Source organism: Phalacrocorax aristotelis, chromosome 1 (assembly GCF_949628215.1).
Source record: "Phalacrocorax aristotelis chromosome 1, bGulAri2.1, whole genome shotgun sequence".
Taxonomy (NCBI): domain Eukaryota; kingdom Metazoa; phylum Chordata; class Aves; order Suliformes; family Phalacrocoracidae; genus Phalacrocorax; species Phalacrocorax aristotelis.
In genome coordinates, this window is record NC_134276.1 from 75,349,478 (window position 1) to 75,374,295 (window position 24,818).

The window sequence follows — 24,818 nt, forward strand, 5'->3', positions numbered from 1 at the left end:
AGACTCAGGGAACTTCCTCCACCACACCAGAGAGCCTCTGGGAAGGCTGAGAAGGCACCCTGCTTCCAAAATTGCACCGAGGATTTGCATGGTTGCCCCCGCATGCCATTCCCTCACTCATTTACCTCCTGCCTCCTTACGCAGTTAAGTTTTTTGAGGAGCTTGCCTAGATTTCTGCGAGGTGCCATAATAAATATGAGTGAATTTCACCACAGATGAGGAGCTGTAGAAGCAAATGAGGAGGGTAAGAATTAGAGAATTGTGCATTAGCTCTGCGAACCGAAGAAACAGAAACTCCGCTGGACAAAGGCAATTAAGGTACTAATGTATATCTATAAAGCTTCTTTTTTTTTTTTTTTAATTAACAGATTTTAAATGCAGTTGAATGATGCCTACGTGCTATTACTTGGCGTCCTCCCGGCATTTCTTCTCCTGTCCCCTGCCTGCAGGCGCCTCCCGAAGCAATGCACCTTCAGCCCGCTAAGCGTCTCACCTGTGCCTCTCAGGCAGCTCCACTCCACCAGAACCTCCCCCCCTCTTCTTCCTCATCCCTCTTGCACCTCCTTCACCTTCCTCAAACCTGCGGTCACTTGACCCAGCTAGGGCGGGCAGGGCAAGGCAAGGCAAGGCAAGGCAAGGCAAGGCAAGGCAAGGCAGGACAAGGCAAGGCAGGGCAAGGCAAAGCAAGGCAAGGCAAGGCAAGGCAGGCAGCGCCCGCCTGGGCGTGGGCAGCATGCTGGGGGAGCCGGGGTGTGCGAGTCTTCCTGAAGAGCTGAGATGGAAACAAAATCGTTCAACGGAGTAAGTAAATAAATTAAAAAAAAAAAAAAGGGGGGTGGGGGCATCGTTCTGGGCCGCTGGGCGTGGGGTGGGGGGCACCAAGACCTTCCCTGGTATCGCCCCACCAGCTGGTGGGGCTGGCAGCTTGCTCCTCACCCTGGCAGTTCAGGTCCTTCTCGTCACAGCGTTCCCTGTAATCCCCGTGACGTTCGTTAGCTTCTGTGTCGGCTGCAGCAAATGTTTTGATTATGTCATCATCAAACATTCATTAATTATATCTCCCTCCCAGAACTGCGTGGTGTTTAGCCGTCACCCGGCGCTCTGGGCCAGTAGGGCTGTGTGTGCAAGGCACGCTTTGGGCACAATCCAGGCAAGATCCCACCCGATGCTCTTGGTGTCCCAAGGTTAGAGGACGGTGATCTCTAGCAGCTTTGCACGTTTGCATGTTTTATTCTTGTTTGTTGTTTGTGTCCTGGTAGAGCCCTCAAAATATAGTCGCTGCCTGCACTCGCACCGCCCGAGGTCAGATCAGAAAGCATAAGGTGTGAGCAAGTGGAGAGAGTGTAGTTAATCACGGCAACAATGCGTGTAGGGTGGACTTGGCCATCCGGAAGGGGGTAATACAGACACAGCTCTTCTTTGTGAAGTTTCAGATTTAGTCATGAGAGCCTGTAGCTAACGGTTGTAATTTCATTCCTCCAGGCAAGCCTCAGTTTCTCCCTAAAGGATACCCCACATCTCAAACCCAAGGGAGCAGCTGAGTTTGGAGGTGGTGGTGTGAGCATCTAGGGCTTGCACTGCGCAGGGCATCAGGCCAAAATCTGGTCCAGTTGCTTCTGTATGGGACCTGATCAGCAGATGGCGGTGGTGCTGCTGCTCCTGCCATGCGTCACCAGTGGCTGCCACCCCCAGCCTCAGGGTGTTGCGGAGGGAGGTGGGAAGAAGAAGAGAAGGCGGATGAGATGTGACTCTCTGACATGTCTGCATTTGCAGGACCATAGCGTGGCTTAGTCTTGCTGTTTCTGCTCTCTGCTGGCTTTCCCCAGGCCCAGCAGGACACTCCTTGTGAAATGTCCTGGTCCTGCAGAGACTGGGGCATTAAATGCAGCTTGTGCCAGGCTGAAAAGCTGCTGCCTGTGAGTTTCGTCCAGGCAACAATGAGGTGTCTGTTGTACAGCCCAGCAAAGCTGAGTGATTGCGCAGCTTGCTGCCTCCACAGGGGCTTCCTCAGCGTGGGCCAGTGCTGGGCTCTCCCGACTCGGTGGTGAACTGGTATAAGGGACTAGCATGGCAAAAAAACAGCTTTTTGCTGTTAGCTGTGAGACTGTGCCCACGTTAGCTCAAGTGAGGTGGTGAGAGCATGTGGCAGGAGGAGAGGGTGGCAGCAGGTAAACCTGTACCCTCAGACGCATCCTGGGAGCACTGTTGGTGCGAAGGAGCTTGCGCTGGGCTGAGGTGCGGCTGGCTGGCAAGGCTTACAGGTCCCTGCTGCTCACTGTGGGGCCGCATGCCTGCCCTTGGGGGGTGTGGGTGGCTTTGGGGAATTAGACAACCCCAAAGGCTCTGGAAAGGGAGCTGTGGATCCCAAGGAAAAGAGGAAAAGCAGTGTTAATAGTTAGGTTTCTGGTCTAGGACCTGAATAAGTGCTGCCATATGCTGGTGTTGCATCCTCACAGCTTCTGTCAGCTTCAGAGCTGGGGAAGGAGAAGGACTATCTAGTCTTTTGCAACTACTAAATAGCAATGTCGGTTTAAGCATCTGCAACCCCTGCCCATGCTGATGCTACATCAGAGTACAAAGTACATGATGCTACATCATGGTACAAAGACTAGAGCAGAGAAGCCCTGGATGAGCAGTGGTGTACAGTCTGAGGAAGCATGAAACACAGCAAAAGGGGAGAAGATTAGCCACAGACATCTGTTGTCTGAGCAAGGGGTCTGCAGGAGGCAGAAGCTCGGCATGTTAAATTGCAGAGCCAGAGGATGGATGAGTTGATCTGCCTGAGATCTGAACTTCTTTCCAAGAATAAGAATACCAGATGTGGCATATAGAGGCTATTTGCTTATGCAGGACAAGAATCACAGAATCACAGGTTGGAAAGGACCTCAGGGACCATCCAGTCCAAACTTTCTGGGAAGAGCACAGTCTAGACAAGATGGCCCAGCACCCTGTCCAGACGACTCTTGAAGGTGTCCAACGTGGCCGAGTCAACCCCTTCCCTGGGGAGATTATTCCAATGGTGCCTGTCCTCAGTGTGACAAATTTCCCTCTTGTGTCCAATCGGAATCTCCCCAAGAGCAACTTGTGTCCATTCCCCCTTGTCCTCTCCATGTGACTCCGTGTAAAAAGGGAGTCTCCATTTTCTTTGTAGCTACTCCTTAAGTACTGGTACAAAGAAGATCTGCACCTTTTCTTTTTTTTCTAAACAAATTAATGGGATCTTTCCTCTCAACTTTGCACTACAACCATCAAATACCCGTTTGGTTTTTTGTTAAATAAGGAGACAAAGGGAACAAGAGAGGGTTTAAACCACTTCTTTCTTGCTTATACAATGGCCTTGTGTGTATGGATAACGTAAGAGGTAGCTGCTCTTCCCCAGGAGGAAAGCCCCAGGTTACACATGGGACATGTGCAGCCCCTCTCACCGTGCCAGGGGTGGCTGGGCATTTCCCTCACCTGACACGGTCTTGTTCTTATCTTAAGTGGGGTGGCCATACTCAGAGAGATCAATTCAAAGCCACACTGAAGGCACAGCAAGGCAGGCTGGAAGAGTGATGGTACATGCGTTGGCAGATATAAAAGCAGATTGTATCTGTTATGTGCAGTATGGACATAAAACTTAGGAATGCAATTCCTAAAGTTGCCTTTCAGATGACCCTATGAGACTGACAAAAAAACCCACAAAACTATTGCACCATGTTTAAAGAAATGTTCTTCATATAAACAGTAAATCCGCCAAAACCAACAGCCTCCCAAAAGCAACCCAAAGAATACTTTGGGGAGAAGCAATCTCAGGAATGAATGTGCTGAGATGCAGCAAAAGGGACCAGTGAGGATGTCTACAGAGCACAAAACCTGCACAAATACGTATCTGACTGCTATTGCTGTAGCAGACAAGAAGGAATCATTCACAGTGACAGTTTGGTTTTTTTAAATGATTAAAAAGGAAGGTGTGATACTAATATAGGTCATCACTGTGCCATGATCTAAAAGAAAGTGTCCCACTACACAGCTGTGAAAAAATAGATAAAGCCTTGAAAACAGTGAGAAGAAGGAAGGCTTTCATCCCAGAAACACCACCTGAACTTCATGAACATCCTAGGGGAAAAAAAAAAAAACAAAACAACAAAACAAAAGGCATGGAGAGCTCATCTTCATGTTTTGCATCATCCAGGAGAACTTAAAATGAAAAATGATCAGGGTAACTCTAGTGGGCCCTGGTGATGACCATGATTTCTCAGCTGGGTTTCATCCACTGGCACTCTTGCATGACCATTGCAAATTTTGCAGAAGATCCCAGAGAGGCTTGTGTCCAAGAAGAACAGTTCCAGAGTAGTTTTCAGGAAGCTCTGGCCAAACTGAAGTACTTGTGATTATGGGCTCAGCAGGGGTGATAAGAACAGACATCAAGAGGTCTTTTCAAAATGGGATAAGAAGATTAAAGTTTTCCTCTTTGACCCCAGAAGTCAGCATGACCTGAAAATCCCATGTCCTGACATCTTTGTCAAAGCTTTTCATAGATGCATTGTTGTGACGGCTAAATTGATGCTTCAAGGGAATTGTTCTCCAGGGACTTGAGGATTGCAGACCCACACTCTGTCTTGGCCCTGCCATCAGTCCTGCTGCCATGCTCTCAGGGCTGCAAAGGCTCAGGGAACGGATGTTGTTTCACACTGAAGGTATGTTTCTCCTCATGATGTTGCAATAGCCAATGTAGATGTAGACATTTCTCCATACCAATGAAGTTGAACATATTTGTCTTGGCTCTATTTCTTCTTTCAGTTGGTCAATTTACAAGCCTGAAGCAGGAACCCTCCCTTGGCATTGTGCTGGGAGACTATGCTATCAAAAGCAGTGTATGTTGTGGCTTGGAAGCTCTTAACATTTTGCTGCAACTACTTGAGAGAAGGGTATAAATCCTTTCTGCACAGATGCTGTGGCATTAATTTGACCACAGTATATGGAATTTTTCTTTTATTTTTCCCTCCCAGAACACCCTATAAAGTCCTGGAGCAGGCCCTAATGGAAGGCCCTTTGCAAACCTCCGTTCACGTGTGCCATGAAAACGGTCAATGGATGTCACAATTACCAGAGAAGCTCTGGGATATTCCACTCTATAACTTAGCACTTCCAGGTAAAGATTAATTTTCATTCTCCGCTCTTTTGTTAGTGTGTCATTTAAGCATTAGGACATCCTGTTTGCCCCATTTGAGGATGGCTACCTTTATTATTTGGGTCAGTGTGTGGGAGAAGGGCTTGGGGGAGGGCTTGTGTGACATGTACATGCATGTGAATACTCTCGGTCTGTGATGTTTGGCGTTTCTTGGAGTGGAGGGGGGAAAGGGATTTTTATTTTGAAGGAAGGAAAGAAAGAGGGACTTTTTGCAGTCTTTGTGCATCATCTTGTCAGATCAGTGTTAATAATCTGAACATTTGCTTATCTGGGCAATGGTGAGATTTTCCTGATTTGTTCTTGTCACTTCCTACATAATAAAATGGATCCAAAAGGAAAGAAGTAACATTTTAATTATTATTTGTTTCTTTGTACTGTTTAAAAGATGCTGTGAAGGTATGAAAAAAGGAGGATGGAGACTTTTAATTAACATATTTTTATTAATGTAGAATGTGACTTTTCTGCATGACCCTGCTTACAAAAACTGGATTTATCCTATTATGGGTAAATACAGCTGCGCTATAGCTGGTGTCCTCATTGGTACTATATTCAGACCTGTGTATCATTAGCCTTTCTGTAGTCATATTACTGCTTCTCTCTGCTGCCTTGAATAGATTTTTTTTCTCCTTCTGTCCAAAGAAGTTATGGGAGCACCTGTTTGCACTGGCACGTGGGGAAGCACTGGAAGACTGTCAGCTCCTAAGTGATTCCCTTTGCCTCCACAATGAAAATAGTACTGAAGAAAAGTCTAGCTCATGTTTTCTCTCACACCTGTAGATGCAACAGGTAGTTTGGGTGGAAAGCAGCACAGGGTGTAGATGAATGTTTTAGGTAGGCTACAGGATCATAGGTAACTTAGCAAAGACATGTATTTAGAGACAGTGAGGAGTCTTGTCTTCAATGGGTGGAGCTCTGGGAGGACCCGTGAACCATGGTGGATTGTTTTTCCTGTCTTTTGTGAGCTAATGGAGTGTGGAGTTTCATTAACTTATTTCAGAAATATGTTTCATGGTGACTTCCTGGCTGTGTAATTCAAATTGATGTTAACTTCAAAACAAACACACCTCTGTTTTGGATAATGTCTATGTAAAAGGACCCCAGGACAGATGTTATAAAAAAACCCACACACCTAGATTTCTTATTTTACCATCAGCAGAAGAAAATAATTATCTACCTTATGACAGAATAAAAAAGGTAATATTCTCCTCTCTTTTTTCCCCCCTTTTTCTTTCTTTTTTGTTTCTCTTGCAAAAATACTTCAAAAAGTGAGTAGCATGCTCTGTGGGTATTTTTTGGTGGAAAAGGAATGATGTTGTTTCTAAAAAGCTTTCACAGTGGTGTTTCTTGGATGCTGTAGAAATCTGGAAACCTGCTGATGCGTGCCTTTGAACTCCTGGCTCTTCTCTTAACTGTGATCTTGTTATTCTTGTGAATGTTTGTTGTTCTTGTGAATATGCCTGCATGGAGAACAGGCATGAGGAAAAGAATAGTTGAAGATGAGCCCATTTCAGCAAACATTGGAGGACTTTTACAGAGCATTGCAGGCTACTAGCTTGGAAGATTTTGGTGGCTGTCCAGCTGACCTACAAAACTGGTCTAGCCCAGGTTAGAACAAAAGCAGGTCAAGACAGCTCAGGCAGGTTTTCAGAGGGAGCAATGACTGGGAGAATCCCAGTCTGGAAGCGGAAGCTTATCTCAGATAGAGAAGACAACAAGGCATGCAAGAATCATGAGAGAGTGCATTCTGAAAGCATGATGAGGAGACAGAGGCAAGTTTCAGTAATTAGGGTTGTGTTTGTACCAGGTTCAGCACAGTGCTTCTGAGGAAGTGTTGCTTTAATCTCTGAAGCTACCTGATTTGGTGCTATGTCACTATCTTTCCATCACGGATATACCCATCTTCCTTTCATTACTGTAACTCACTGACGTCGCAAGATGACTGCTAAATGAAAGGTTACTATCCGTTTGCTGATTGGCATCAATAGATGCAATGCCCATTGATGGAATCCTGTTCACTTCTCAGACTTGGATTTGGTCCATGGGTATTTAATGGCTTGAGTCTTACATCTTGTAAGACAAACTTCTTTGATTGCATGCCCTCATTATCGATCTTCCATCTGCCGTGAGCTTGGTTTGAGTCTTTAAAGCAGAAAACTGGACAGAAATGTGATTTTAAAAGGTGAAAAAAATGAGTGAGACATTAAACTATTATTGACAGTTTCAAATAATTTTCTTTATTTCAAATGCAATCTTGTCCTTTTTCTTTGGCTACTAGAAATACTGCCATTGGCACCAGTAAGACTGACCATTCAAGAACACAGTTCCTAGCACCAGTGAACAATCTGTTTAACAGAAGACTTAAAAAACCCAAAATGATATGCAAATTCCTTGCAGATACTCTGTAGAGATCCCAGCAAGTCGCTTCACTGAGTTGTTAGCTTTTCTTATTGATGCTTTATAAAATTAGAAGAAATAATGGAACAGAAAAAAGCTAGCAAAATTGCTGGTTGCCTGTCCTGAAGAAACTGTGAGTTGCAACAGAGTTTCATCTAAACACGATGCAAGACGTGTCAGGTTTATTCAGACTTCAAAGAAGTCAAGTATTTGGGCAGGCTGTACTTGGCCCTGATGCTTAGCCTGCCCCTGTGCAATTCCCTGTGCTGGAAGGAGTCCGGTAATTTTTGAAGTCCATGAAAGGTGGGTCTTGTTCATCTATCACATGTAAACTTAGACTTGGATTTGCCTCTGAAACCTTAAAGTGCCCATGTCTTACCTTGTTTTTGTAGGTGATGTGGATGTTTAGTTTGGGAGGATATTTTTGCCAAATATTTAAGAGATAAATGCTTAGAGTGCCAAGTTAGGAATTGGTCCAGTCAAAGGTGTAAAAATATTAATTTCTCCTTTCAGTCATATTTCCCTGTGCGGAGATGACAGGATTGGAGTATGAAATCCTGCATTTGGACAGCTCTGAAAACAGGACGAATTCTAGACAAATTCAGCCTTCAGCTATTTATTCCCTGGAAAAAGTGGGTTTTCACATCAAGATAATTATTTCAGTGTAAGATGCTGTTTGAAGCAGGCCATTTTATTGTGGTTTGAGGCAAACAACAATGATGTGTAGTTTAGATGGGGGCTGCTTTATTGAAAAGTCTTGATGCCTTCCCTTCATGAGGATTTCACACGAAGCTTATTAATGTCAGGTGAGCAATCTCTGTAGAAAAGCCCACCTTTTTGCCATAACTACATAGGCTGTCAGACAAATAGGCGTGTGATTTGGAAATGGGGTGGCATGTCACGTGTGCGCACACAATGTAACCGTGTATTGTGGTCTTGAGCAGTTAAGAAATGACATTTTCTGTACATTTATTTTTGTATTCTACAGGAAGTCATGACACTATGACCTACTGCTTGGATAAAAACTCTGCTGTTAGTGGCAATGAATCCAAGCTGGTGAAGTTCTTAAACAAATGTATACCCTGCATTGTGCACCCTATTATCATGAAGTGGTCTACAACACAGGTAACTGTTGTCTAGCATTCTCGTCACGCCTGGGCAAAGTTGAAGCTTGTGCTGCAGTGTTGAGAGTGGTCATGCTCTCCTGTGAGCAATGAAAGAAGAGTCTGCTGCCCAGAAATCTTTCATGAGATACCGTGCTTGGGTGTCATGGTTTAACCCCAGCTGGCCACTAAGCACCACCCAGCTGCTCGCTCACTCCCCTCTGGTGGGATGGGGAAGAGAGTCAGAAGGGTAAAAGTGAGAAAACCCATGGTTTGAGATAAAGACAGTTTAATAGGTAAAGCAAAAGCCACACACAAGCAAAGCAAAACAAGGAATTCAATCACCACTTCCCACGGGCAGGCAGGTGTTCAGCCATCTCCAGGAAAGCAGGGCTCCATCACATGTAACAGTTACTTGGGAAGACAAACATCATCCCTCCGAACGTCGCTCCCTTCCTTCTTCTTCTCCCAGCTTTACGTACTGAGCATGATGTCATATGGTGTGGAATGTCCCTTTGGTCAGTTGGGGTCAGCTGTCCCAGCTGTGCCCCCTCCCAACTCCTTGTGCAGCCCCAGCCTGCTCGCTGGTGGGGTGGGGTGAGAGGCAGAAAAGGCCTTGGCTCTGTGTAAGCACTGCTCAGCAATAATGAAAACATCTCTATATTACCAACACTGTTTTCAGCACACAACAAAATATAGCCCTGAACGAGCTACTGTGAAGTAAATTAACTCTATCCCTTCCAAAACTAGCACACTGGGGTATGATATAGGTGCCATAGATACCGGATCTTTTTTTTGTGGGGAAAACACATGTAAGTGAGGCAGCGATGATACATAGACAAAGATGTTGCTTAAAGCTGACCACTTGGTACTAGAAACTCATCCTCTTTTTCACATGTTTATTGTTATAAATAACATTTAATATTACTATAATCAAAAGAGGTTTTTCTCTTGCACTTTGCTCAGAAGGTAATGCTTGCCAGTTTTACTCTCACTGTTGTGAGGTGTCAGTTGTTTTCCCCATCTATACTGCGTGTTTCACCCAGCAGCAGAGACAAAAATCTTGTTGAAGGGAATTTTTTTTTTCCGTAATGATTAAGAGTACGAAGGTGTGGTCCCTCGCATAAGGTTTAGTTAATTTTTTTAAATGCCTAAATATTAAGCTAGTAGTTATCTCTTTGTTCCTCACAACCGTACGCTCAAGACAAAATTGGGGATCATGATTTAAGCTAGAGCTTTTGAAAATTTCTCTAAAGAACAGTCTTTCCTGGCATCAAGAGGTACCAAAAGCCTTTCTACTTCTGTTCTTATCGAAGAAGTGGTTAATTATTAGGGAATTAAAACTGAATAATTGATAAATGGCAATAAATATGCCTAGGCTTCCTTTGTTGTGTGAGCAGCCCTGGCAAACTGGAATCTTAGGCACTACCAGATATCGAATATGTAATGGAAGTGATGAGTTGATGTGGAAAGGCACTTGCTTAGCACAGTGCCTTGTCTTGAGCTGCTTTTTGCTTTGGGACTTAAGCCAATGAAAGAATTAGATACCCCTAACTTGTGGGTTGCTGGCCAGTGAAGTGACCCTGTTGGTGACAAATAAGCTCCTTACATCTTTATATTAGTTTTCTGGTCCGAACCCAGCATGCTGGGCAGGAGTGGCCCGGCACTGATGGAAAAGAGGCACAGCTGCAATCCTGCCCCTTCTTAGCTCTGTGGTGCTCGAGTTATCTTTGTCAGGAGGTTACTCTGCTCATTGGTATCCAGAACAGATATCAGGGATCCCTACCGATGGTAGGACCCACAGGTTCCTGGATGGCCCGGTGCCTAGGAGGTGGTGCCTGGCTTGAGCCCTGGCTGTAATTGGTGTCAGTCTAGAGGCCTAAATCTTTCCTGCGCAATGGCTGATGTCAGGTGTGTAACTTCCACTCATGCCCTGGATGTCTGGTGTGAGATTGCAGCACTGACCAGCATTGCTCCCCAAGACTTACGTTTTGCCCTTGGAGGGGCAATGTTCCCGCTATCTATTTCAATACCCAAACTGAGCTGACTAGTTAGTCTAATCTGTCTAGTTTTCCCATGCAGTCAACAGAAAGAAATTAATTCATCCAAAGGGCAGTTCAGAGCAGCTATTTCATCTGGTGGTCTTTTGGCCACAAAGGTTATATATGACTTACAGCCATACACATTCCCATCTCCACCATGCTCCAAGTAAAGGTGGGACTTGGGCACGGACCACTCCTTCAGCTGCTTCAGCCTGGCGAAGACCAAGCAAGCACAGAGGGAGCTGCTGGCCCGAGGCACCACACCACCCGCACCCCGGGGCATGCGGGGCTGGGCTGCTCCCCAGCCCTGCAGCTCAGGCACAGCCTGGGGAGGTTAAATTGCCATCCTAAGAACAGAAAGTCAGATGGTCAAAGCTAGGCAGGGTGAGCATCCTGCCATGTGTCTCAAGCTCTGTCTCAGCCTTAAAGCTACAAATGTGGTCAGTCGGGTGCAATGCCTTGTATTTATTTAGGTTTTTTGAATCCTTTCTGCCCTACATCAGTACAGTGTAAGCTTTCTGAAACCTAAAAGTGTTGTCTGTAGCAGGTGGCACTGAGGCAAATTAGTGTTTAAATGTATTTAAATAAATTGCTTCTCTTTTCTTATGCAACGAGAGCCTTGATATAGATGAGAGACATATCATCTGGGACTTATTGCCCCAGAAACTCAGCTTTGTCACCTATTCCATTCAGCCCTTAAATCCAGTAGAAGAGGTCTGAGGGAAGTGGAAATAGAGGAGGATATCTGTTTTGTAGGACTTCTACAGGTTAATTCAAACTTTTAAAGATACTTTATCATGAAAAAGAACAATAGCCAGTACTTTTTTCTATTTTTGTTTTTCCTTTTGTTGAGGATGAGTGAGCTCCACAGAGACAACCGTGGTAAATTCTTTGATCTAATAAAATAAATACAGCATTTCTAAGGTGCTGATCCTGCAATTTTTGTTCATACGAATAGTCTTGTGAAGAACGATCATGTATTTAGGCACAGGCTAATGGATCTTTAACTTTCAGAACCCAACAAGGGAAGACGTCTGAAACTAATCTAATCTGCACCTGCAGTATATGCCATGGGGAAATTGGGATCCTTCTTGACAGACAGTAAAATACTTCAAAGTTGCAACTTGGTGCCATATAGTGCCATTTTTAAAGATGAAAGACCTGTGAAAAGTATCATAAGGCTAACTTCACACACCTTTTTCAGCTTTCTAAACTAAAGAAACAAATCTCATCCAAGCTCTCAGGACCTTTGTCTTCTGTTTCCCCTTTCAGGTACTGACAGTAGTGGAGCAACTTGAGGCCGGAGTTAGATATCTGGATTTCAGGATTGCCCACAAAGCTAATGATCCGTCCATGAATTTGTACTTTGTGCATATGGTTTACACAACTGTTACTGTACAGGTACTGTCCTTACCTTTGGGATGGCTATAAAAACAGTGACGTTTCTTTTATTTAAAAGCCATCATAATCTGAAGATGCTGGCCCAAGGTTTTCTCAGTAGGTTATTTGTTTTCCTAATGTGAGGACTTCAAACTAGAGAAAATCAGCAGGGATAGAAGTTAGTTTTAGCAACTGCAAGCGAGACAGTCAGACAGACTCAAGTCTGGATCCCATGATCAAATTACTGTCAGATGCTGTGAATAAACTACTATAATTTTTCTTTGCATGTGCTCTATCACTGTGGAGTAGTTTACATCTTCTTTCCATTTGCAGTGACCTGTACAGCCACGCATAGCCAGTTAACCCAGCTTTTCATTTGTAGACGAACTGGCTAAATTTCAGTTTCATGCTCGTGAGCCTGAACTCTTCACGTGTTGAGATTTCACGGTGACTGGCTTGCTCACATAAACAGATGTAGTGCCTGACTACCCCGCTAATTATACGAGGTCTTCAAGAAATTGTCATTGCCCATAACAAATGGGGAAAATGGGTCCTGTTATGTTTAGGCAAGTGCAGAACTTTCCCGTTTTTCAGTTTGCCACTAATGCACTGTTTGTCCTTAAAGAAGCCTGGGGAGATGGTTTACTGCTAACCTGCTTCTAGGCAGTAGGAGATTCATGGATATTATCAAAATACAAAGCTGTTAAGTGTAGTGTGCTAGACGCATACCCAGAGCAAACCAGCACAGACCTGCAGAAAGAAGTTTTTCCTGGGGTCCATCTCTCTGGACCACCCTGTGGGCGGTTAGATGGCCACCCTCCAGAAACCTACACTGATTTTCATTATTGTGATTGCGAGTCTCCCTCACCATCAATGCTTTGTTTGTTTTATGTCCTTTCCCCTGCATAGCATAGATGATTTTCTAAGTTGCTGCGACTCTCTTTTCTAGGATATTCTGTGGGAAGTGTTAAGGTGGTTGGAAACTCATCCTCAGGAGGTTGTTATCTTAGCCTGCAGGAATTTTGATGGATTAACCAAGAAACTTCACTGTCACCTTATTGCCTGTATAAAAGAGATTTTCCAGTGTAAACTGTGTCCCAGAAATGTAAGTATGATATCTTTTTTTTCTAGTTTTTTAAGAATGATATAGTATGGTGAGATCTTTCATTCCAAATCTTTAGTTATATTCTACTTGCACTGTATTGTTAACCTAGGAAAAGTAACATTTACTGCACCAGAGATAGGCCTTTGCCTAATAAAATTGAGGACATAAAGCAAACTTACATTCCGCAGTGTGTGGGAGGGAATTAAATTTGTCATGTCTGTTGAGTTGTGGGACAACGGTAGGGATATAACTGTCATCTACTGTCCTGTCTGAGTTTTGATTAAAAAAAAAAAAAAGGGTTCTTGTGTTTGTTATAAATATAGTCCATACTATTTTTATAGAATTTAAATAATCCATTTTCTGCCTTTTCACAGCAAAAATTATAAATAAATTTTTATGCTATTTATAATAGTTTAGGTTGGAAGTGACCTCTGGAGGTCATCTGGTCCAACCCCACCATGCAAAGCAGAACCAACTTCAAAGTTACATTGGGCTGTGTCCTGTCCATTCTTGACTATCTCCAGGGATGGTGATTCCACAACCCTTCTATGTGGCCTGGTCCAACATTTGACCACTCTCACAGTAAACGTTTTCCTTACCTATCTGATCAGAATCTCTCTTGCTCTAACTTGTGTCTTCTGACTTTCATCCTTTTGCTATACATATCTGAGGAGTCTTCTCCACATCTGCCTGTTTGGTATTTGTAGACAGCAGTAAGACCTGTCCATAGTCTTGTCTTCTGCATGCTGAACAGACCCAGCTCTCTCAGCCCATCCTTGCGTGTCATGCTCCAGCCTCTCCTTGCTTTGGTTGCATGTGTCTGGACTCACTCCAGCACAAAAAAAGTCAGTGACTGTTTTTTTACTGGGGAAGCCTCAGCTGGAGACAGTACTTGAGGTGCAGGCCCACAACTGCTGAATAGAAGGGAAGAACCCCTTCTTTTGACTTGCTGTCTGTGCCTTTACTAATACAGCCCAGATTGCAGTTGGCCTTTGCCACGTGGGCGCACTGCTGGCTTATGTTCAGCTTGGTGTCCACTGCGACCACCAGGTCCTTTTCTGCAAAGTAGCTTTCTAGCCAGCTGCCCCCAGCCTGTCCTGATCCATGGGGTTAGTCCATTCAGGACTTTGTGCTTGCCTTTGTTGAGCTTCACGAGGTTTCTGTCAGCCCATGCCTCCAGTCTGTTGAGGTCCCTTTTAATAGCATCGCTGCCCTCAGTGCATTTCTGGTGGCACTGACTTTCTTTCCTGGATGTGAGCTGGAGCTGACCTTCCAACCAGTCTAATACGCTTTCAGTCACCCAAACCTCCAGAAAAGCCTTAATTTAAATAATTAGAAAATATTTGATTGCTAAATTTTAGAAGTTGAGATTTTTAGCTTCCTCTTTTTTTATGAGGTGTGGGAGCTTTTAGTAGTTAAACAATTAACATTTCAAAGATGCACAGGAACAGAGGGTTTTCTCTGGAGATGTGAGGGGTACAGGATAATGATGACCCTGTTTGCGATTTGAATTCAGCCTTTGAAGCTGGTGTATCAGTAACAGGGTGAGTATTACCATTTCAAAGCATTTTGTACAGCAGAGTTAAAATAGAACAATTCTCAGCAAAACTAGGGGATTCTGAATATTCAGGCCTCAGCTGAATAACTAGAGACATGGGTGACACTGTTTTATTGTTTCCCCAAATAACTCGAGTGCATAAGTCGTGGATGAGCAGAGCAATACTGGAGATGATGGTGAAATTTACTTTCAGACTCGTGGCCAGCTCTTAAAAAGAAAAAAGTTATTAATTGCAAAAGGGGCAAGCTGCTGATGATAGTTTGTTGAACAAACGTGATGAACGGTTTGAGATGACCTGACTGAAGAAAGAAGAATATTTCCGAGTTGTGTCCTCAAGCAGAAAGACTGTATTTCTCTGGGGTCTGTGACCACCACAATGGATCTCAGCATTTTTGCAAGTGATACTCTTGCAGGTTAGGTAGATCTGGGGGTTTTCAGGCTCACAGATTTAGATTTAATATCAAATAACAAAGTGCTTGCTCACTTATTCTGCTATAATCTGGTGTCTACTGTCTCTCAAGACTGCAACTCTGTTGTAGAAAAGTAAGCATCAAAGTATTTATGAAGCAGCTGCTAAGCAGAGGTCTGTATGTAGTACTGGCACAGGCCGCAGCATGACAACATTACATTGCGTGTAAAATTTTAATTGCCTTAACTATTCAGGGTATATTCCTTTGATCTGGATTACTAGGGTTTAAAAATCCCTTGTTAGACATCTACAGTTTCACTTCTGTTTTGTTTGCAAAATAAGCACCTGTGCTCATGTACACATTTCTGATAGCTTTTTTCTTGGCTATTATCCCACACTTTTTTTTTTCCCCCTAAGAGGTTTCAACTTCAGAAAGGCAGCTGGAGTAAAGCAAAGGCTTCTGTCAGACACAGATTTTTGTAGTTTGAGTAGCTTGTGTCTTAATTTTGCAGTATTTTCTGACCTAATTGGGGCTTGCGCTCTCTCTTTCTTGGATGAAGTAAGAGGGATTCCCATGTTCATTCAACCCTGGGCTCTCTTCAAAGATTTACATAAAACATTTTCAACTGCCTTTCGCTTTTATTGTAATTAATAAGTTAACTGGAATATCAAAAAGCCACCATTTCCTTTTCACAAGCAACAGACATAGCTTTTAACCACAACATCCTTAAAAAACCAATACCTGTTAAATACATTGTTTTTGCGAATAAAACTAGTCAGAGGGCCTCGATTCTATCTGATAGTAACTTTTGAGGATTTGAAAATGTAATTTCATATTGAAACACTTAAATTTTACAGATCTGTTTCAGCCCATCTGTCTGTCCAAGAAGTTTCTGACACCAGTTTCTCCCTCTCTCAATTCAAAACATCTGGGGCACCCGAATTTCAGAAACTTTCCACTGAGAGAAATCAGAATTAACATCTCTCTTGAAGACTTACGTTTAGCCTTACCAAGTCTTAAGCTGTTCGATTTTGATGGCTACAGTGACAGATTCGGATTGAAGTGGTGCATTTGCTAAAATTATTTCTGCTTGTCTGTTTCTGTATTCCTACAGCTGGGTGTAGGGCTTTGCCCCCCTCCTACTTCCTTTCACCAAATGGCCTGCGTCTTCCTCTCCCAACAGATTTTCAGCAGGGGCATGTGCACGAGGGCTGACATGGGGATGATTTTGTGCTACACAGGTGTAAGGCCTGTGTACTTTATGTACTTTACCATAGTTGAATTGTTTGAGGAAAGGAGGAATCTGCTAAAGTTCCCAGGCTCCTATTGCCCCTGCAGCTTGTAACCCAGCCAACGACCTATTGGGCTGCACGCTTAAAAGCTTTATTTGAACTGCATCTGTGCCTCTTTACCAAGGCAATGCCACACGTCAGTATTTGAACTTTGGGAACACTGCTCTCTTGTTGACTTCAACCTGGTCACGCTTCCTCTTAGGTGGTGCCAACGCTGCGGACCTTGTGGCAGCGCGGCCATCAGCTTATAGTCTCGTACGAAGAGGACGCAGAGGTGGTAGAGCACTGTGAGCTGTGGCCTGCGATCCCATACTGGTGGGGAAACAAAACTGCAACTCGTGCTCTTATCCATTACTTAGAGCACATGAAGCAGATGGGCCGTCCAGGTAGGCGCAGGGAGTCGCTCGGAGGGAACAAGGGGCACGTACAGCAACGCAAAACAAATAGGAAGTTGGGCCATTGTAGCGTTACGGGATATAACCACGTTGTGCATGCTCTGTGCATGCGACAGGCCCGTGTTGCTGAGTGCTCTGCCTGCCCATGGATGAGGGCAACGGTCATCTTTGGGGCAAATGCATGCATCAGTGTATATACATGCACAGATGATATAAATTGTGGCAGCTGCTTCACTGGCGTGATGCCGTGGAAAAGAATCCCTCAGCACAGACCGGCTTGCTGGTGCTTTCACGCCTGCCGCATGGGTAGGAGACTGAATCCTCAACCCAGTGCTTGCTGCTTTAGGCAGCGCTGCTGCAGAGGGAAATGCATTCTGCTAGCCTTCTTGTGAAAGGAAACCCCTACAAGGCCAGCGCGTGAAGGCTGTAGCTACATCAGGAAATAGCAGCACTCAAGCATGCTGGTGTAGTCTGAGCTGAAAGAAATTCAGTTCCTAACCTCTGACGCAGCTCTGTGAGGTGCATGCATGAGGTGACGAAGGGGAAAATTGCTTCAAAAGCACACCTCTCCCAGCCAAAGGAAACCGCTCGCATAGGGGCACCCTGCGTTCCTGCCTGTCATGGGGGAAGGCTACGCATTTGGAAGCAACCCTGACAGAAACAAACAATTTACAAAGGAGGACTAGTCTGTGGAGAACCTTTAGTCTGCAAAGAATAATTTAGATAAATTTAGCTAAACTGCAACGGTTCAATAACTGAGCCTGGTTCAGTAACTATTTACTCCAGCACGCAGTTGCAACAAGGGGAGACAGCCTACTGAACAGTTCTAGGGATATGAAATGATACAGAAAGACTGTAAAGTTAGCATTTTAATGATTCCCAGAGGATATCTGGAGTTAATGCAATGCTGAGCCGTTTCTGTTCTCCTCAAAGGAATATTTAATGTGTCACCTTCTGATTTTTGTTTCAGAAAAATTTTTTGTAGCAGGGATTAACCTGACTGAAAATTTAAGGTATATTCTCGTACACCCATTTGGATCGTTGAAGAAAATGACACTCCGGAGTCTTCCATGCTTGAAAATCTGGATAAAGAAGCAGTATCCGGGACCAAATAAAGAATGTATTAACATCATTGCTGGAGACTTCATACAAAACGATGATTTTGTCAAAGACGTGATAGACCTTAACACAAAAATTAATCCTCCGTTACCGTGTCAAAGTAAAGGTGCTGGAACAAATAGCATTTCATTCTCAGCTTCTGTGGAAAGCTGAAAAGGCGCTGTCTGCATTTAATGTGTCCTGGTTTAAACATCCTGGATCCCATAAAGGTCCAGTTAACTTAAACCAGGGATGTTTTAAAGACTCAGTTAAAAAACAAAACAAAAAAAACAACCAACCACAGAAAAGTGCTCTCAACATCACCAGAGTTTCAAGGCCTTTTCACAGAAAGGAGGGCAGGCAGACCTGGCTGAAGTCTCTAGAGCACGATGGTATAATTTACTTGGAGGTGCTTAGATCCTGCAGCAGTTGGCAACCTGGAAAGTCACAAGAACAAGTAATCCTATTTTATCTTAAATATGAGTAAGGAGAAATGTGTCAGTAGTTGCACGAATTACTTTGTGATAAGATTTTACTTATAATTGTAAAGATATTCTGGACTACTTGCAACCACAATTCTCAGTGTTTTATATCACTGTGAAACTGTTTGCATAGTTTGTGTTAAATAAGGAACAGTTTAAAAATACTCTGATATATCAAAGATACTGTATGGACAATTGTATTTCACATGATTTTTATATATACACCAACACATCATTAACATCAGCGATCTAGAAGCAGCTGTATTGTTGTTGTGGGCTGCGTATCAGTTGTGAGCCACTCTACCAACACGGCAGTCACAAAATTCTTTCGGAATTGTTAGAGGTATGTGTATCTGAACAATTATTTTCATGACTCATGCCAGTTCTGCAGTGATGAAGACACCAAAACTAGGCCCCAGACAGTTTTGTCTTTGTAATGAAATTGTTTTATTAGGTGTTGCCAAAATATGCTTTACACTGAAAATAAATACAAAAGAAACAAATCCCTTCTCTAAACTCAAAGTGCTCTAAACATACAGATGCTTTGCTCCTGTCATGCTCATGTGGGGTTTCACAACCGGTCTTTTATTTTCTTATTTTAGTAGCTCTATAGCTGTTTTTTCTCTCAATAAGTATTTTTTGCTTATGTAAAAGCTAACGGTTTTAGGTTGTTTGCCATTGCATATTAATCCTATTTTCCTATTTTTTCAAATGAACTGTGCAATAACAGATGATCGTGAAGGTAAAAGAAATGGCAAGCATCAGGACTAAAACAAAAATAGGCATTGTATAAAGTTCACTATGCAGCTTTATCAATATACCTCACTTTTTAGACGCACTTTATATGCAAAAGCTGGGTTCAAATGGCTGGCAGGATGTCACGTTTGCAGTAGGTATTTGCAGAAGTTTGAAATGGACTGCTACTTGACATCAGATCACACTCACCCTAGACTTCTCAGTGTGAAAGCTAAGATGCTACCTCCTCATGCAAGCTCTTGCAGTTGCAGAAAACAGGCGTAAAAGCCCCAAACATTCAATTTATAAAAAAGACTTTCTAAATGCTTCTTTACAGTGCTTTTTGTCCTTGTTCTTACCTCTGTACTTCGTACTGAGCAGTCACTCAGTTTGATTATTTTTTTAGTCACTACCTGCATGAAGTGTTATGTTACACACTCAGAATGTTTTTCTGCGTATCTTTTGTACCCTCAAGGGTCTTGTTGCTCTAATAAAACTTGATCTCTTTGTGTAATATGGACTGAAATAGTTTTGCTTCTACTTTCTGTGATACTGATTGGTTTATTGGTTCCCAGTAGTAATTTATAACTCAGGTAATGGATCAGGTTTCGGGTTTTTTTTCCTTTGTGAAATAATTTCACACAAAATCCACATTTGCCATACATTACATGTTTTCTCTTTAAAAACTGGTGTAGTAATAGGTACTGGGGACAAATTAATGTAGGCAAGAAAGCTGTGAGCATCTTTTACCCATAGAGTTACCTTTATTTATTACTTTAAACATACAAATCTATGGGGTTTTTTTCCAGTGCAGTAAGACACGGCAGTTATTTTACTTAAAAATGTATTGAAGCAGAATGCATGAACCTATCTGTGTTCTGTATACACAAGCCAACAATGTGTTGCTCCCGAACTTTCATTTTCCAAGGACCTTAATTATTATTCTATTCTAAAAAATAACAAAAATCTTCATTTATGTAAGAAACTTGGTACTTTCCTGAAGGTTAATTCAGATGCCATCCAGTGATTTCCACGTGTTTAGGATCCACAGCTTATAGCCAACAACTGTTTTAATGTTAAAATTTAGTGCTGTCCTTGCACTTGCTGACAGAATGAAGCTCGAAGCTCTTGTTTCCAGATGTTTTCTGAAACAGTGTCCATTTCTAAAGTGTGCCAAAAACATCAACTGGGGAAGAAACACACTCTTCAACACCCAGGATACCAGGTCCTTAACTTCATTTCACATCCTCTTAATGCGAGCAGTTTCTTTTCCTAGAGAAGGATGCAGTTTCATGGCAACAAAATCTTACTGTTAGGAAAGAGGCTTCTGTATTTGCCAAAAGCAGAACTGCCGATTATCACCTTCACTCTAGCTGTGCCATCTTCAGGCATGACTTCTACTTCCTGAACTGTTGCTTCTTTATAAAGCCAACTGTAGAAGTAAAAGCGTATTAGCATCTTAAAGTTATGACACACTGCATAAAATGTGATCTTTGTTTTAGGTCAACATGTTCCAACCTAGGTAGTTTAACACTTTAAAAGATTAAGTACTTAACTTTTCATTTGCTACTTGCTGTTTGGAAGGAGGGTACAGTGTTTTCATAAGTCTTTCAGATTTGTGGTTTTATCAGAAAACTGGCTCCAGGACCAGTGGCATCGTCTTTCAGGAAGTATGTTTTACTGTACTAACACATGGAACTCTGTGAAGGGCTCTTTCAGACGCAGTCTCCAGGGTATCTAACAGGGATATTTTTTCTCAACAGGTCAGAGAACTTTGATAATTATCCCTGTAATTCTTAATGCAGATTAAAATCAGTATGATGATTTGGAGATTTTAAGACACGCAAGACTAAGAGTTTAATATTTCTCTGAGTCCTTCTTACAATTCAGAGTTATTTACCTTAGCTGAGGTCCCTCTAAGCTGATGTTAACTGTCAGAATCTTCTTCCCTGTTGCTGTCAAAATTTTTTTCTCTATTTCTTCTTTCAGCTTTTCTAAGCCATGCCCATGCAGAGCAGAAATGGCTAAAGCATTTTCTTCAGTGGGTTTATACCTGAAAGATAACAATTGCTAGCACATTTGCTCATGAAGGTTAGGTCGTGAAAATATTCCAAGCGTGGGCAATTTAACTGTGTTACTTTACACTGGCAGCTTCCTACAGAGGCCACTTCTTGTATGACTCAAGTGATTTCTTTTGTAATCAAGAGTTAATGAATTATTTTTAAGACCATAGTTACATATGTAAAAGATTGAGAAACACTACTAAATGTATTCAGAGGTGTGGGAGCTCTTTTCTGGACTAAGAGTTCAAAAGCTTCCAGACTATAAGAAACATTTAAGTACACTTAGCATCTCCTGCTTACCTTTCTATCAAATCCACTTTGTTATGAACTTCTACCATTGAGTCCAATAAATGGCTGGGAAGATTAAGATTCTTCAGAACTGACAGAACAGTTGCTTTCTGGAGGACGGTTTCTGGATGAGTAATATCTCTCACATGAACTATCAGATCCTAGCAAGCATCAATACACAAGACAGTTACTAATGAAACACACCAGTGACCATGTTGTAGAGATATTATACTATTTTTTCATTGCTAATTCATAGAAGATACTTTCCTGTCCTTTAGATAATAATACACTGGCGGGTTAACACTGTAAAATGAACTACGAAAACAGTATTAAACCAGTACTGGTCTTTGTATCATGACGGAAGAAAACCTGTGTGGCTTAGTCTTTCACTTCACAGTGAATAGGAATTGCCTCCAACAACCCTGAAATTAACTCTGTCAATCAAGCTAGTTACAGAATTCAGATTTCAAATAATAACTGATGGGATTTTTCAATACCAAAATGTGTAACAATAAGGCTTCAAAAATGCTAGAGAAAGTGAACTCAAAAAAAGTTTTAGAAACATAATGGCTGAAAAATGGTTTCAAAAATGGGGGAAAAACCCCATATAACTTGTGATTATATTTTTACATTCAAAATGCAGAAGGTTCTACTTATTTTTAGCTCCTGAAATACTATTACTGGTATATTTGATCAGCAAAATCTGATTTATCTGGTTTACATATCATGGAAAAGGACACATAACTCCAAATAAACTATTTCTGAAATCTCTTCATTTCTATACATTCTGCATAATGTAAAAATTGGCTTATGGCAAGATTACCTTAAGAGACTACTACAGTAAGCCAGATACTTCATGAAGAACAGCATGCCAATTAACTTCCCCTGTTTTGAGGGAGCGAGGATTAGCTAAAAGGAAATTAATTTGATTTTTTCAATTTTCATAGTCAAATACTTACTGAGTAAGCCACTTCTTCTAATGTAGCAAAAAAGGACTCAATCAGATTATGTGGAAGATCAGTCAGAAACCCAATAGTGTCGACATAAATAACTGCCATATGCGAGGGCAGATAGCCACCATGGGCTGTAATATCAAGAGTGGCAAACAGCTGATCTCTGGGTTGAAGTCCTGCTTCCCCAGTTAAGGCTTTGATCAAGGTAGTTTTTCCTAATTAAAGAAAAAAGGGACAAGCTTTTAATGGCTTGTTTCAAGTAAAAATTTAATTTCAAGGCTCAGGTGAGTTGTATGATATAACATATCTTTTCATATTTCACTAATTTATATCTAGCCTGTGATTAGTTATCTATATGATGTTAGGAAATCCAAAGACAGTCTTTTATAACTTGGAATTGGATTTAAGGCCACATCTGGGAGCTATGCTGCAAAATCACAAGATGATCAAAGACTGAACTGACCTGCAAAATGACCTACCCACATCTCTCACCTCTAAGACTGTCTGGAGAGCGCTGCCATGACAGCATTAGGAAGCATAGACTTAGGCACTCCTCAGTGCTTCTGTTGTCAAATAAACCAATTCAATATTCACTTGTTAAACCCAACATTAAACAGAAGCACTAATATGTAGCTTATTATTTTTATGCTTTTATTGGGTATTTGCTCATGAATGTAATACTAGAGACATTTATTTAACTTGATGACTATTTCACAGCATTTAGTCAAATGCTGTGAAATAGCACTAAAATGTCCAGTACCCTAGTTGAAGTATTTCAATTATGTGTACAAAATTGTAATATATATATTTTGCTGAATCTTCACTTTTAAAAGTATGGAAGTATGACATTTGAGAAAAAAAAATACAGTGTAATCCAAATCTTTGAGTATGTAACTGATAACAAAATTAGGGCAAGGTTTGTTTTTATAAAGACGTTGCATAAGGAAATTAATCAGTCTCAAGATATTGTAACCTGAAAAAAGTCTCTAGTCCAACTTACTTGTATAAGCTATAAAAAAAAGAATAGAAAAAAACCCTTTAGCTTTAGATTCTCTTACGAACACATTTCAGAACACTACACTTTAATGAATGAAAAGCTACTGTGCTTCTTAAGCACATTTCTCAGACCAACTGCCAACTCTCCTGAATCTTCCCCCTATGCCTCAAGCCTTCACAGTGACCTACACACCCATATACTTTTCTCTACCCATTCTCATCAAGCAAGAAAGATTCATCTAAAGGGACACTAGCAGCAGAGTCTTCAGCACTGTATGTAAAATCTTTTCGGCACAACAGGTGCTCGGCATTTCTCCAAAGGCGTTTCTTACAGTCTTCAAGGCTGTTAAAAAAAAAAATCTGACTACAAGCAGCATCATTTGCTTTCCTAATTATATCCTAATTGACATATATTCATTACACAATTTATAAACTGATTAAAATACAAAGCCTATTCACACTGAAATGAGATTCTGGCTAGCATTTCTAATTAAAAATTAGACAATGTAAGGTCTTTCCTGTTACAATTTCATGAGTTTTTGCTTACCACAATTAGTATAGCCCATTACTGAGATAGTCGGGAACTCGCATTTTCTGCGCTGAGTTCTAAGTAAAGACCTTTTTCTTCTTAGTTTCTCCAGTGCATTCCTAATTTTAAGTTCTCTTTCTTTCAAGATACGATTCTGTGTCTCCATGAATGTTTCACCTGAAAAATACAAATGAATAACTTGCAGAATAGCCTACAAGAGAAACAGTAAACAAAGTGATGCTGTGCATTTGGAAATCCAAGTGATTTGGGCAATGATTCTTTGATATGCTATGATAAGCAACTAAAACTATGTATTCTTGCCAAAGAAAAGAGTCAGAGTGATAAGTAATTATTAAAATATATGCTAAGCATTCCAGAATAACCATGTACACTTATGATAAACCCCTGTGGCAGCAAATACTCTGTCCACGGCTACTTACTGAGCCAGTACAGACCAAAACTTTCGGAAAGTTACTGAAGTTACTTTCCAATAAATCTTTGTACATTCACTTAATTAGATGTAGAACACAAACAGTTTTTCCTCCCAGCCTCTTCCAAATATGATGCAATTAAATTTGTTTAAAGGTTATGGAGAAAAAACTTCCTCTAATTCATGAGAATATTTAGACTTTACCTGAGCCCATGATGTATCTTGATCCACCTCTCTGCTGATCTAGCTGAGACACCTCATTTTTTAGATTTGACCTGGCAGTGGAATAAGTTCATTAGAAGCAATTTTCATTAATCAAGCTATCCTAAAATGCCTAACAAATATGATATTCTAATAGTACAAATAAAACCACTAAATGAGAGCTCTAAATA

The 24,818-nt window shown here is 41.8% G+C and overlaps 2 protein-coding genes across 6 annotated transcripts in view; one reads left to right on the forward strand and one right to left on the reverse strand.

Annotated features, from left to right (window-relative positions):
- On the forward strand, nucleotides 1-19,687 carry PLCXD1 (phosphatidylinositol specific phospholipase C X domain containing 1). 5 transcript variants are annotated; one of them, XM_075094255.1, is made up of 7 exons: nucleotides 1-318; nucleotides 4,992-5,134; nucleotides 8,556-8,692; nucleotides 11,985-12,113; nucleotides 13,042-13,197; nucleotides 16,660-16,843; nucleotides 17,823-19,687. In XM_075094255.1, the coding sequence occupies exons 1-7, from the start codon at nucleotides 236-238 to the stop codon at nucleotides 18,122-18,124; spliced, it is 1,134 nt and encodes a 377-aa protein (XP_074950356.1). In that variant the 5' UTR covers nucleotides 1-235; the 3' UTR covers nucleotides 18,125-19,687. The 5 variants fall into 5 exon arrangements, with proteins under 5 accessions (XP_074950356.1, XP_074950366.1, XP_074950396.1 ...); XM_075094265.1 differs by lacking the exon at nucleotides 1-318 and adding an exon at nucleotides 609-801; XM_075094295.1 differs by lacking the exon at nucleotides 1-318 and adding an exon at nucleotides 1,665-1,744 and having other exon boundaries at nucleotides 17,823-19,681.
- The window catches only part of GTPBP6 (GTP binding protein 6 (putative)), an 11,220-nt gene continuing 5,257 nt past the window's right edge, over nucleotides 18,856-24,818 (reverse strand). Inside the window, exons 5-10 of the mRNA XM_075094243.1 lie at nucleotides 24,631-24,701; nucleotides 24,015-24,173; nucleotides 22,478-22,686; nucleotides 21,531-21,679; nucleotides 21,068-21,220; nucleotides 18,856-20,599 (exon numbers count right to left, since the gene is read on the reverse strand). Coding sequence (XP_074950344.1) covers nucleotides 20,458-20,599; nucleotides 21,068-21,220; nucleotides 21,531-21,679; nucleotides 22,478-22,686; nucleotides 24,015-24,173; nucleotides 24,631-24,701 — 883 coding nt within the window. The 3' untranslated portion in view covers nucleotides 18,856-20,457. The remainder of the gene's footprint in view (nucleotides 20,600-21,067; nucleotides 21,221-21,530; nucleotides 21,680-22,477; nucleotides 22,687-24,014; nucleotides 24,174-24,630; nucleotides 24,702-24,818) is intronic.